The sequence below is a fragment of the Tamandua tetradactyla genome, chromosome 4 (genome assembly GCF_023851605.1).
Source record: "Tamandua tetradactyla isolate mTamTet1 chromosome 4, mTamTet1.pri, whole genome shotgun sequence".
Lineage (NCBI taxonomy): Eukaryota > Metazoa > Chordata > Mammalia > Pilosa > Myrmecophagidae > Tamandua > Tamandua tetradactyla.
Genome location: NC_135330.1, coordinates 170,667,750 through 170,683,193, shown reverse-complemented (window position 1 = coordinate 170,683,193; position 15,444 = coordinate 170,667,750). Strand labels below are relative to the sequence as shown.

The 15,444-nt window shown below is 36.8% G+C and overlaps 1 protein-coding gene across 1 annotated transcript in view; it reads left to right on the top strand.

Annotated features, from left to right (window-relative positions):
- Positions 1-15,444, top strand: part of NALCN (sodium leak channel, non-selective) — a 326,977-nt gene that overhangs the window by 34,765 nt on the left and 276,768 nt on the right. The window contains exon 6 of the mRNA XM_077155855.1: positions 13,089-13,243. Coding sequence (XP_077011970.1) covers positions 13,089-13,243 — 155 coding nt within the window. The remainder of the gene's footprint in view (positions 1-13,088; positions 13,244-15,444) is intronic.

Genomic DNA, 15,444 nt, shown 5'->3' with positions numbered 1-15,444 from the left:
ACAGATAACTTCTCATTCAGGTTCTTTGAGTCCTGAAGCAAAGGGAGAAGAGTTTCTGCTTAAGGAGCTGTTGGCCCAGTTCAAATTGACAAGGGTAGTGCACTGTCAAATAACCTCAAAACAGTGTTCACATGTCCAGTTCAGAGTTGATCACTGCATCCTCTGCATCCTGATACTTTTTCCAGATACATCCATATACCTCACATTGCCTAATCCCAACCCAGGTTTGCTGGTCTACCAAGCTTCATTGAAACGTTCCTCTAAAATAAAAATTATATATTGCCATTTTAATTTCAGTCACAAAACTTGAACAATATTTAATTTTACCAGTTTTGCACACCATGGCTACAGTTCTTTACTGCTTTTGTTTATTTAGCCATAAAGGGATGGAGGAAGGAATGAAATATCTGTATTGAAATACAATAGAAATTTGCTTCCTTCTAATTCCTTAGAAAGTGTGCCAGATTAACTTGTTTATAAAAAGAGGTGTGATGTCAATATTATTTTCTGCTTCAGACTATTTATCTTGTTTTGCAGCCCTTCTAAAAGCCCAGGCAGAGCAATTAAGTGCTTTCAAAAATCAATAAATAATTTCATTTCTGCAAAAAAGACCGTTGCTTTCCAGGGTGGGATTAGTTTCCCAAAGCATTCAGCGTTAGAATTAACCAGGCAAACTCTCGGAGTTTTTAATTAACCCTGGTAAGAGAAGGAAGGCTAAATAAGGCTCTAAAGGAAGCCAGATAATTCTCTGGAATGAACTCCAAAAGCAGGAAATAGCCAAAATAGGTTTGCTGTAAACACATGCAAACAGAGAGATAACCTCTAAATGGCAGGGATAAGCTTTTTATTTATTTCTTTTAAATATCTTCGATTATAAATGGAATATCTGTGTGACATTGGGCAATTCATTTAGCTTTTCAAAGATGTCTGAAACTGATATAAAATGGGAAAAGTACCTAGCTTTGGGTGGTTTTGTAAATACTAAAGGAGATAAAATATTTAAAACATTTAACCAAGTTCCAGGCATAGTATAGACATCCAATAAATGGAAGAGAGTAATAATTTAATAAACTATATGTCTAATTCTGATGATTATTTTAAGACCTTTTCCACAATAGACAGAAGGGAATATTTACTAATATTGAGATATTAGTAAAATATTAAAGTTTGATTTAGTAATACATAGACAAAGCAGACAAATACATTCAATCTCATTTCTTATGAAAATTAGGGTAGCAAACTATAAGAAGTAAGGCCTAAGTATGTACATGAGGAGAATGAAATTAATTATTGCAAAACAAATTATCTGGACCTCTGTTTGCTTAAATACAAGGTCTACCGGAAAGTATTTTGATCTTCTAGAAGCCTAAACTCTTGGAAGACAATATTAGATCTGATCTTTAGTTTCAGAAAATAAACCCTTGGCTCTGTTTCTAAAGCATAAATAAAGAATTAAATGGTTAAATGATTAACATGAGTTCAGCAAATATATGCAATTACATGTTTTACCTTAATTCATGCCATTATATAATGGCTATCAAATAATACACATAATTGACAGATTTTGCTTTCTCTTGTCTGTAGATAATGTTAGGGTAGACAATGAGAAATATCCTTTATATCTCTCAATATATGTATTGTATTATTTACATTTTTTGAACTTTTTTATTGTATGGTATAACATATATACAAAGCAAAGAAATGAAAACACCATAGTTTTCAAAGCACTCTTCAACAAGTAGTTATAGGAGAGATCCCAGAGTTTGTCAGGGGCCACCATACAGTCTTGTCAGATTTTTCCTTCTAGTTGCTCCAGAATATAGGAGGCTAGAGGGATTAGGTATTTTTTTATTCTTCACAATCAAATTTTTTTCCTTGTTTTTCTGTGAAAAATAACCTATATACAAAAAAGCAATAAATTTCAAAACACAGCACCACAGTTAGTTATAGAATGTATTTCAGAGTTTGACATGGGTTACAATTCCACAATTTTAGGTTTTTACTTCTAGCTTCTCTAAGATACTAGAGACTAAAAGAGATATCTATTTAATGATTTAGCAATCATATTCATTTGTTAAATCCTATCTTCTCTGTATAACTCCACCATCACCTTTAATCTTTCCATCCCACTTTTTAGGAGTGTTTGGGCTATGGCCATTCTAACTTTTTCATATTGGAAGGGTTTGTCACTAATATGGGGTAGGGAGATGGAACTTTCTGATGTTCTGGAGAGGCTGGACCCTCTAGGTTTCAGGACTTATCTGATCCGGGGACCCATTTGGAGGTTGTAGGTTTCTGGAAAGTTACTCTAGTGTGTGAAATCCTTTTGGAATCTTATATATTGCCCTAAGTGTTCTTTAGGATTGGCTGGAATGGTTCTGTTTGGGAGTTGGCAGGTTATGATAGGTAGCAGTGTCTAACTGAAGCTTGCGTAAGAGCAACCTCCAGAGAGTAGCCTTTCGACTCTATTTGAATTCTCTCTGCCACTGATACTTTATTAGTTACATTTTTTTCTCCCCTTTTGGTGAGAATGGAATTGTTGATCACATGGTGCCAGGGCCAGATTCATCCCTGGGAGTCATCTCCCATGTTGCCAGGGAGACTTTCACCCCTGGATGTCATGTCCCATGTAGTAGGGAGGGCAATGATTTCACTTGCAGAGTTGGGCTTAGAGAGAGTGAGGCCACATCTGAGCAACAAAAGAGGTCATCCAAAAGTAACTCTTAGTCACCCCTATAGGTAGTCTAAGCTTCTCTGCTACCTATATAAGCTTCACGAGAGTTTTAAGCCTCAGGATTAAGGGCATGGCCTATTGATTTTGGTGTCCCTAAAGTTTGACACAGTATCAGGGGATTCCCTGACAGTAAGGCTTAATAGTTCCCTGTTCTTTCTCCCATCCCATTATTTACATTTTTGAGGTGTTACTGTATTTTTTTTTTTAGTAGAGAAGTTATGGATTACAGATCAATCATGCATAAAATACAGGCTTCTCATATACCACTCTATTATTAACACTTTGTATTGGTGTGGAAAATTTGTTACAATTGATGAAAGCACATTTTTGTAATTATACTATTAGCTATAGTCAGTGGTTTCGTTTAAGGTTCCATGTGTTGTGCAATTACATGGACTTTTTTTTTTTTTTGCATGGGCAGGCGCCGGGAATACATGGACTTTTTAAAAATTTTTCATTCTAGGACCATATATACGATCTAACATTTCCATTTTACTCACATTCAAATATGTAATTCAGTGCTGTTAAAAACGTTCACAATGCTATATTACCATCACCACATCCATTACCAAAACTTTTCCATTTTACCAAATAGAAACTGTACATTTGAAACCTTAACTCCCTTTTCCCCATCCCCATCCCATCCCCTGGTAACCTATTTTCTAGATTCTGATTCTGTGAGTTTGTTTATCCTAATTCTTTCATATTAGTGAGATCATAATATTTGTCTTTTTGTGTCTGGCTTATTTCATCAACATGATGTCTTCAAGGTTCATCCGTGTTGTCACATATCAGAACGTCATCCTTTTAGGTCTGAACAATATTCCATTGCATGTATCTCCTGCATTTTATTTATCCATTCATTGATTGATGGACACTTGAGTTGCTCCCATCTTTTGGCAATTATGAATAATGCCACTATGAGGATCAGTATGAAATTATTTGCTCAAGCACCTGCTTTCAGTTCTTTGGGGTATATGCCTAGAAGTGGGATTGCTGGGTCATATGTTAATTCTTAGCTTAACTTTCTTAACTTTCTAAGGAGTTACCAGACTATCTTCTACAATGAATGTACCATTTTACATTCCTAGCAGCAGTGTGTGAGTGTTCCTATTTCTCTACATTCTTGCCAACACTTGTAATTTTCCTTTTTTAACAGTAGCCATTCTAGTGGGTGTGAAATAGTATCTCATTGTGGTTTTGATTTGCATTTCCCTAATGTCTAATGATGTTGAGCATCTTTTCATGTGTTTTTTTGCCATTTATGTATCTTCTTTGGAATAATGTCTATTCAAGTCTCTGTCCATTTTTAAAATTGGGTTGTCTGTCTTTTTGTTGTTGAGTTGAAGGATTTCCTTATATATTCTGGTTAAGGGATAAGCTTGTGAGTAGAAAAATGGACCATTTTCATGTCTCCACTGAGAGCTAGACAAGCACCATTTTCACTATATTCTTACATACAAAAGATTCTGTGTATGTGTTTATATCTACAACTCAATCCATGAGTTTAACTAGAAGTATGATCTTTAGTGTATGATTACTATCTGGACGCTGAAAATACAAATACCAAAAAAAAAAAAATACTTATGCAATGAATAACAAAAATGTGTGTAGTGTTTTTTCTATTGCACATGGATTTGTTGTGTTATTCACTTTCTTCTTTGCATCATTGACAATTTGTCACAGAATGCAAACTTCAAAAATATGTCATATCTTGGCCTCTCTGAATATCTTTCTCAACAAATTAATAAAATTTGGCTATTGAGAAGTCAACATTATCTTATTTATCTTCGATGGAAAAACAGTAACAGTATAAACAAAATTTCAGTCTATAAATTTCCATCATAGGTATATTTGTGCTCAGCTCATAGTCTACCACCCACACAGAGTCAGTTTGGGGAAAGCATAGATCTTTTTTCTTGTTCCCCAACCTGTAAATCTCTAACAGATGTGTTTTCAAAATGGTCTGGTATGAAAACAATCATCTATTTACAACCACTAAGCAAAAAGTATTAACAGTATGCCTCCCAATAAGAGGTTACTATCCTTCTCTCTCTCCCTTTCTCACAAATAAATGTTTTGACATTTCTACTTCCCAGAATACTGTTTTGCATAGTCTATCCCTAGAAGTGGTACCTACTTGTCCTTTAACAGTCCCACTCCAAGCATCTACCTCTACTGGAAGATTTTCCTAATATTCATTACCCACCACCATCGTCATACATGGTGTTTCCACTCTGTGCTTCTGTAGCACCATGAGAATAGAAATATCTCTTAAAGCATTTGTCCCCTCTCCTATAGTCATTATTTTTCTATTCTCTCTTTCTCACTAGACAGTCAAGTCCCTGAGTTGGAAATATCTTCTTAGTTGTCTCTAGTTTTAGCATGTTGTGTGGTGAAGAGTAAACCTACCAAAAATGATGTTTTTGAATGAATAAACAGACAAATGAAACAGTTGCCCTGCTAAATACTTGGGAAAACAATTCCTGAAAAGAAACTAAAAAATAATAGGCATTGTTATTTCCATTAAAGAAAGTAATTACAAAAGGCCAACACTAAATGCATTGCAACAATGCAATGCAGGGGTAGTAGGTTGACTTCATTAGAGAAAAGCAACATTGTGACTAGTGAAAAAAAAGGATTTGAATATCAAGTCTTGAGCTATTACACTTTACAGTGAGTCTTGTATACAGATCTGAAGAATATACAGTGATGCACATTTTAAATTATGGGGCATGTGGTTTCACTCTGATTACTCCCCCTTCCCTTTGTATGAAAGTATACTGACATCATTCAGCAGCGTTATCTTAAATCCTTACCTATTTAGCTGGAAGGTTTCTTATTTTGCAGATGAGGAAATGGAGGCTTAAATGGTTAAAGTGAATTGCCCAAGGTAATAAAATTGGTTAATCGATTGAGATGATAATTCTTGGGTTCGATTATACAGCTCAGTATTCTGCACCATCAGTAGTAATGATCTACTTAAAACCATAACGTCTTAAATACTGAGGTATTGTTTGGGGGTGTTATTATAACCAATTTTAGCAACAAGCTCAGAACATATTTTCCTAGATCTCAAACTCCTACATAATGTTATTTGTAAATAGGAATTTTGTTAAGAATTCAAAAAAATAAAACATATGCCAGGCAGATAATTAAAGCCTTTGGAAAAACAATTAACTGCTCCAAGGGATTCCAGTAATCATTTTGAAACATGGAAACTACTAAAGCCAGACATTTTAAAAGTGAAAATCCATGCCAATTTCTAGCTGTCACAATAAAAAGAATGCATAAAAAGAACAGGACCCACTTGTTTAGCAGTTGCTTTTCGAATGAATGAATGAATGAATGAATGGCCTTAGATATAAATAATATCTAAGTGGAAAGACATATTCACTTTGCTTATTCAGAAAATAATTATAAAAGCATCTACTAAATGTCAGTTCCTGGGTCACACTTGGGAACAGGGAAAAGTTGAAAATTTTTAAGTTTGGGATCAAGTTTGGAAGACATCCAAGGAACAGATAACCACACAGACATGAATTACACTTGTCCCAAGTGCCAGAACTGAAAAGTGAGAGTACTTTAAGAACTTATAGCAGGGAAAACTAACCTAGCCTGAGGGACTCAGGGTGGCTTCCCTGAGAAAGTGACATTCAGGCTGTGGCCCAAAGGTAATAAAGGAGTTAACCGAGGAAGATACAAGAAGAGATTTCCATGCAGAGGAAAAAGGCTTTTAAGCAGAAAGGAGAAAACTGGGAGAAGGTCAGCTTGTTGGACACTTGGACATTTGGGAAAAGGGGGTGCAAAAGGATGTTTCACGCATAAGGAGGAGTGAGTTCCTTTAAAACCTTGTACAGCATGTTAAGTACTTGGAAATGTCTTAAGATGCCACTGATGACTTAAAGCAGGACAGTGACGAAGAAAAATCTCAATGCTAGGTGGGGAATGGACTGGAAGGGGTAAGAAAGGCTGCAGGGTGGGCAGTTAAGAGGCTACATCATGGTAAATAGAAGGTGGAGATGTACAGAGGTGAATCAGCTCAAAAGATATCCATGGAGATCTTGGCAATAGGTCGTGAGGAATAAGGAAAAAGGACATAAGTGCGATTTCAGTATTTCAAGCTTGGTAAACAGTTTGGATGATGGTGCTATTTGTTGTGAGAGAAAGTTGGTGAATGAGTCTGAATTCAGTTGGTGCATTGTGGCATTTGGTATATCTATATCTGATGTTCAAACGAGATGTTTGGGATGAGGGGGAATTCTGTTTGATATTTGCATTTTTAAAGATTATTCAAACTATGGAAGAGAATGGAATTGGTACAAAAAACAGAGGAAGGCCAACCAACCAAGTTCAGAACAGCTTGATATTAAACTTGGAGGAGTGTCAAAGGAGACTGGCCTGAGAAATAAGGATACAAGTAGTATCATATCACAGAGACCAAGTCTTTCAGTAAGAAATGATTGAACAATCGTGATACTTTCTTTTTGCTACTGTATCAAATTATCACGTTTAATAACTTAAAGCAGCACAAATTTATTTACTTACACTTTTTCTAGGTCAAAAGTCTAAAATGGATCTATCTCCATGGGCTAAAAATGAGTGTGTCAGCAGGGCTGCATTGCTTTCTGGAAGTTTTGGGGGAGGATGTTTTTCCTTGCCATTTCCCACATTCCTTGGCCCATAGTCTCATTCCTCAAACTTCATGGCCAGCATTATGGCATTCCTCTGTACCTTTTTTCCATGGTCACATTTCCCTCTCTAACTACACCCAGGAATAGCTCTTCTCTTTTTAGGATTCCTGAGGTTGGATTGAGCACACCTGGATAATCCCCCCAACCCAAGCTCCTCAGCAGTAATCACATCTGCAACTTGAATTCCCTCTTGCTATGTAATATGGTTGCAGGTCCTGGAGATGAGGATGTGAATAATATTTGGGGACCATTATTCTGCCTATCACAAAAGCAGCTGTGTAGAATGTTTCTCAGAGATCAGGGAAGGTAAAAACTAGAAAATTTCCAATTGGATGTAGCATGTGAAAGCAAATAAGAACAATTTCAGTGGACTGGAAATCAGGGGGATGGGCTGAAAAAAAAAACTTGGGAGAAAACAAGTCAATGAAATCTGTGAATATAAGCAGTAAGGCAAGTCTTGATGTCCACTTAAATATGAGTGGATGTTTCTTATGATGGGGGGAATCCTGTCTCTTTATGGGGTTTGCCTGGTTGGAGCAAGAGTTCTACTCCCTAATTCCAAAGAATCCCTTGTTCTGTTCTTAAGATCTGAGGGGAAAGGATCAAGGAAGTAATTATTATTAACAAATCAAAATAGAATTCAAAAGATCCTTATTCACTGAGAAAACAAAACTCTGATAAATAGCAAATATATATTCAGAAACTTGACGTTCATTTCAATTCTTTAAAATTACAGTTACCATATGGTTTTAGATACATGTGTTTCAGAACGATTAATCATCTAATAAATGTGTCTCTAATAAGCATTTGCTAAAAGCTTGATGTTGGCAAAAATAATCTGTTTCAAATCGGCTGCTTCTGAAGCCAAAAACTAAAATAATATCTTTGCTCTTAACAGGTCTGCTTAAAATGAGAATCAGTATTAATCTGGAAGAATAAATAAATGGAGTTGAAAAAGGAAAAAAATACTCATATCTAAAAACTAATGGAAACATAAGCATAGTAGTTAATTACTAAGTGATTATCTTGTTTCAAGTACTATTCTGGACATTGTGCGTTAAGTAATTTAATCATTAAAACTCCCTATGAGCTAGCTGAAATTATTATCCCCACATTAAAAATGCAGAAACCAAGGTGGTATATGCCAGAGCTAGGTTTTGAATCTAAGCAATCTACAAATCTCAAACTAACAATAACAATGGATAACCTAGCACATGCTTCCACACACCATTGAAAATATTTTACAGATATAAGTCATTAATTTTTCACCACTGCCCCATGAGGTAGGTGTTTTCACTCCATCTTACAGATGGGGAAACTAAGGTACAGATAGGTGAAGTCACACATGGAGTAAGTGGCTGAGGCAGAATTCACACCCAGGTAGTTTGGCTTTGGAGTCCAGAGTCCCGATTCTCTATCTAAATATCTGAAAAGTGGTACATCATGTGCACAGATTATTTTCTCAGACATTGCAGCTGTTTTTGTTTTTTTTTAACTTTTTTTATTGTATAGTATAACATGTATGCAAAGCAAACAAATAAAAAAGCAATAGTTTTCAAAGCACTCTTCAACAAGTACTTCCGGGGCGGATCCCAGAGTCTGTCATGGGCTACCACACCATCATCTCAGATTTTTCCTTCTAGCTGCTCCAGAATATAGGAGACTAGAAGGCTTAAGTTTTTTTTTTTATCACCACAATTAACTTTTTTTCTTTCTTTTTTGTGAAAAATAATATATATACAGAAAAGCAATAAATTTCAAAGCATAGCACCACAATTAGTTGTAGAGCAGTTTTCAGAGTTTGACATGGGTTACGATTCCACAATTTTGGGCTTTTACTTTTAGCTTCTCTAAGATACTAGCAACTAAAAGAGATATCAATTTAATGATTTAGCTATCATATTCATTTGTTAAATCCTATCTTCTCTTTCATCTTTCCATCCTGCTCTTTAGGGGTGTTTGGGCTATGGCTATTCTAACTTTTTCATGTTGTAAGGATCTGTTACTAACATGGGGTAGGGAGATGGAACTACCTGTGTTCTGGAGAGGCTGGATCCCCTAGGTTTCAGGACTTATCTGATCCAGGGACCCATCTGGAGGTTGTAGGTTTCTGGAAAGTTACTGTAGTGTGTGGAACCCTTGTGGAATCTTATATATTGCCCTAGGTGTTCTTTAGAATTGGCTAGGATGGTCCTGGTTGGGCTTGGCAGGTTATGATAGGTAGCAAGGTCTACCTGAACCTTGGATAAGAGCAACCTCCAGAGTAGCCTTTTGACTCTATTTGAACTCTCTCTGCCACTGATACTTTATTAGATACATTTCTTTCCCCCCTTTTGGTCAGGATGGAATTGTTGATCTCATGGTACCAGGGCCGGATTCATCCCTGGGAGTCATCTCCCATGTTGCCAGGGAGACTTTCACCCCTGGATGTCATGTCCCATGTAGCAGGGAGGGCAATGATTAAACTTGCAGAGTTGGGCTTAGAGAGAGTGAGGCCAAATCTGAGCAACAAAAGAGGTTATCCAGAAGTAACTCTTAGGCATGCCTATAGGTAGTCTAAGCTTCTCTGCTTCCTACATAAGCTTAACAAGAGTGAGCCTCAAGACCAAGGGAATAGCCTATTGTTTTGGTCTCCCTACTGTTTGACACAGTACCAGGGGATCTTCTGGTGGTAAAGTTTAATTGTTCCATTATTTTTTCTCCCATCCCTCAAGGGACTTTGCCAATACTTTTTGGTTATCTGCTTAATATACTCTAGGATATATCCAGAATTAAGCTACACAGGATTAAAGGACCTCTTTCTTATTCTGGACCGCCTATGGTTCAATTGTTCAAATGAGCTATACAGATGGGTTGAGTTAGATTATGTGCTATAGAAAATTTCGGTTCCAGACCAAATAAACCTTTCTTCTCAAAGGCCTCAAAGGGTATGTGGCCTCAAAGAATATGTGAGGTTCTAAAATATAAACATTGGTCTCAAAGAGTATGTGGGGTTCTAAAATATAACGATTGTCTTCCTTACCCTGTGTTCTTAATAACGTTAACCCCAACCTGATTGGCTTCATTCTTATCTCTAAATATCAGGTTATATATGCATATATACAAAACAGCCTCTCAAAATCCAGAAATAATAATTACCATTCCAGACTAAACATGTCTGCTATAAAAGCTTAAAATAAAGGCCCCTGTTTTCTTGTAAGCATTTTCTGAAGGAGACGATACCATTGTTGTTCTTTTGTTTCTAGCTTATTTTGTCTCAGCAAATGTCCCACATGCTCATTCACATCATTGCATGCCTCACGACTTCGTTCCTTTTTTGTAGCAGCACAGCCTTCATTCAGAAGTCTACACCATTGTTCGCCAGTCTACTCCATCAGTGCATCCTTCAGCCACCTGCATTCATCGAGCATCATGTAGAAGGCCCAAAGTCCACAGTCCATCAACATTCTCAATTTTAGATAGTTTCATTGGTCTCAAGAGAAAGCAAACACCCTCGCCAAATAGGAAATCTAAACTTCCTTTTAACTCTTGTCCCCTCCCTCATTATTTACCCCTGTTGTTGCTGTGGTAGTGCTGATGGTTTCCTTTTGCTGTTGTTGTTTTTAAAGTATTTGAAATGAAAAAAAAAATTATTACTATTGGTGGGCTAGTACATTTGACCCACTTTGAATTCCATCTCACCTTCCTCATTATAAATGAAGAACTAGGTGATTTTCAAAGTTGCATTCGGGGCCAAAATTCTGTGAACAAAATGCTTTCAGAATCATTTGACGAAATATCTTGTCTTCTTGCGATAATTTTTTATGTCTTTACATGCCAGGATTAATGCCACGTTTTTATTATTGTAAATGACTACTGCTAACATCTATCAGGTACTTGCAATATGCTTGATGTTATGCTAAGTTCGTTACTTAGCTTATTTTACTTCTGCTTTTAATTATGATTGTTCTCCTTATTTTATGGATGAAGAAACTGAGTCTGGAGAGGCTTCGGACCTTATTCAAGTCACACAGCCAATAAATGTCTGGGGTCAAACCCAGGAAGCCTCGCTCTGAAACTCTGAAGCCCAGCCTCCTGACTGCTTTGTTCTAATTTTGTGGGTCCCAAATCAGAAATATGGAGTCACATTAGACATAAGTGAAGATGGATTGTCTGGCGTATATATTAGTGTGAAATGAGGATAATTAAGCAGCATCCTAAAGACATATTTTTCTGAGTCACCTAAGTAATAATTTCCACAATTAAGAGCCTTTCCCTTGGATGTTGCATTCTGGAATCTAAAGGACTGACTTAGAATATGACTAGAGGGAGCAATTATTTAACCACTTATTCCCAGAAAACTGTAGACAAATTAGCTTTCTTGCAGCTAATAGAGGGCAGAATCCTGAAGGAATAAAGCAGGGTATCTGAATTAAATATGAGGCTGCTTGAGGTTTGTTAATGACTGAGAAAGAATTGGGGGAGTTATCATTGGGTGGTATGTGTGTGTGAGAAACTGTGTAGGTGTGTATGTATGTGTGAAATTGTGTAGGGGTGTGTGTGTGTGAAATTGGGCAGGTGTGTGTGTCTGTGTGTGTGTGGTGGCCTTAAGAAGACAAATGATTGTGACGAGGTAGGCATTAGACTCTAGAGAAAGAATATAACATAAGGGGAGAAAAGAGTCAAATTGAATGTAAGATGGCATTAAAGAAAAAAAAATTAATACAAAAGTTGTCTGAATTTGGCCATACTGAGGGATGGAGATGCCCTAGGGCTTAGAAATTTTCTAAGAAATGCTTAGAGACATTGATGTCATGGAAAATGACTACAATAAAACCAGAGGTTTAGACGGCTTGTGAAATCATATAGCTTAGGTTTGGCCTCCCCACTATCCATTGAATTACCTCAGATAGCAGTCATTTGGGGCCCATTTTTAAGATCAGTCCAGAATGAGATTCTGCAACAGCTATTCCAATGGTTACCAGTACTTGCTATCAAGAAAGTTGTTGCATATCTAAATCTTTCTGTATCACCTTAATCTCTAGTCTGTCCTTACGAAAGATAAAAAGGAATTATGTCACTATCCACCTAGAAGACTTTACTATTCTTGGAACTGCTGCTAAATCACCCCATACTCTCCCTCTTTCTGATGTGATACATTTAGGTCCTTTAAACTCTCTGTAGAAATATGCCTGGTTTTCTTTCTGAATGCACATCTGGCCAACATAGCAGAAAGTCAAGTATAACTATTGAGACTTAATATTTGTATCATACAGTAGATGACCATCATCCTGTCACCAGGTAATGTGATTAGGAAGTGAAGAAGTAAAAAATCAAAACCCACAGAGGACAGGTATTTTTGTGAATATCAAGGAGGGATCCCCAGACAAGTTAACATGTTGTGCCTATCTATAGGAAAATTCCTTCACTTATCTGGGTCTTGGTCTTCAAGAACATTAAAAGGATCATAATATTCTTATAAAAAGCTATTAGGAGGATGAATCATGTGGCATTTGAAAATATTTAATATGTCATTAATGTTGTGAATACCATTCATGGATCATGAATCTTATATCTGTGTCCACACACAGCAGTTACTAATGAAGAGTGATTACATTATTCATTTTAACCAATGCTTGCTAGTGTCGAAGTTGTCTAACCCTTTTGTGTGTTGTTCACAGAAATGTGACCTGGAATAGTTTAGCTATCCCAGATACACACTGCTCTCCCGAACTGGAAGAAGGCTACCAGTGCCCACCAGGATTTAAATGCATGGACCTCGAAGATCTGGGACTTAGCAGGCAAGAGCTGGGCTACAGTGGCTTTAATGAGATAGGTCTGTCTTACTGATAAAACACATTTTCAGTTTCTATTTTTAAATGTTTATGAAATGGAGAGAATGGTTGCTTAATTGATACTTTATGTTCATACGCAATATAGTATTTTAAGAAACACAAATACAAATTTTAATTCTGTAGCTGTACTGTAATGTATTCTACTCTATAGTCTGCAGCCCACAGGCTGTGCCTGTGTATATGGCAGCAAAGTCTTTGCAGAATAAAATAGCTCTAATTTCAAACTATTTTGATTCTTAGTTATAGCACTTAAAAATATTTGTGGAGCAAATCTCGGGGGTTGGTGATTCAAAAATAAGCAACATTTGAACTCTTTCTTCACATAAATATACCCTAGTGGGAGAGATAAATTTTAAATAACTGTCCTATTAGGCAGTGATGCATGTATGAGAGTTGAAAAGTGCTCCTGGAACAGAAGATACCTAATACCTTAATAGCTAATAAAATGCTTCATGAATATGAATTCACCTATATAATAAATGCCTGAGAAATGCTTATACATGAATATGATGTGCTAAAATGAATATGTTTCTCTTGGCTTATCCTATTAAGTCCTGAAATGTGCCATTACACACAATAATGAAAGAACTTAGTGTTTTAATTTATTTATATGGTTTTATTATAATTCTATGCAACTTGCACATATTTCATTATTGAAGCAAAAAAAAAGCAAAGCAAAACATGGAATTCAAATAATTATTTTTTGCCTGAAGAATATTTATGAATTTTTTTAAAATGATTTTTCCTTCAAGTTTCAAGTCCCAGATACACTTAAAAGAGTTCTGGAAACCTTTACTGAGGGTCTAAGAGAAAAATCCTCCAAGAAGCTGGTTGTGATTTTTAGAAAACCAAATCTATTTGCTGACTTTTAATGTGGTTTTTGCACCTGTGGGGCAGCTGTGTGGTGGAGGTTTTCAGAGCCGGGGAAGACAGCTTCAGCCACTGTCCACTCCGGACAGGGATGACTGTGAACCCAGCCAAGGAACCTCCCAACATCAGAAAAAGGGCCCAATAAATTCTTATTCCCACTCCAGCCATAATACTGTAGCGGCTCCAGGATGGTGTTCTGCAGGATGATATATTGAGCTCCAGGCTAAGTTTTGGACTCTCAGAAAGAATATATGAAGGTCTTTCATTGATTCTGGTATAATCTCCTGATGAATGAACTGAGCGACACGGCTATGGCCTGGATACAGAGTGTAGTACTGAACTTTGCCTACAAAGCACAAATAGTCAGTATAGAGAAACAAAACCAAATTTTGCAAATACCATTGTAAAATTTTTAGTCTTATTTTTTAATATGCCCTGATACAGGAAGCAACATATGTTTCTCGCATTGTAGTAAGACAATACTCTTCCATCTCTTTTAGCTAATGAAACTGTTTCCTGTTTCACAGAGAAACTAGAAGCCGTCAGATGTGAAGCATTTCAGTTTCAATTTACTGCACTCTCTTCAATTTATCTGCCTTTAGAACCAATCTGACATCCTTCCCCCATCACAAAAACACAAGGGCCTCTTACAGACTGTACCAAATGACTGTGAGGGATGAGCAGGGAATCACTGAGGTGGCATGGGAGATGAGATATATTGATTTGGTAGGCTGTGTTGAACAAGATCCTGCAATCTTTGTATGTAAGGTACAGACTAGAATGCATGGCTTGCTAGAGCCCACAATGCTTTATTTCAGGGGACTAACTTGGCATATCCACATCTTATATGAACAGATAACGGCATTCAGGGGTGAGGCTGACCTTGCACAAGAAACCTCCACTCCTTTTATGTCATCTTGCTAAATTAAATCACATCTTGACCATTTAAAGCAGAAATTGTGCCTCATTTCAAAAGGCTGCATGATAGTCAAGTTGCGTCTTCTTTCTTTATTGTGACTTGTAATGGCTTCAACTAATTTAGGGTAAAATCTCTCTTTCAGAGAGAAAGTCTTAGAGAGATCATGGGCTTGAAAGACCTGTTCCGGGGGAGTTGTCCTGGGACAGTGGGACTCTGCTGAAGCAATTAGCTTACTGTAGCTGTCCTGTTTATTTGCACATTTCTCTCCCAAGGATTGAAACGACTTGAAAATAGGAAGGGTGCCCTTTCATCTTCATGTCTCCTGGGCCTGAGGCAAGGCCTGGCTCACAGAGAGACCTCCATAAATGTGTACTAAGTGACTGAACAAAGTTT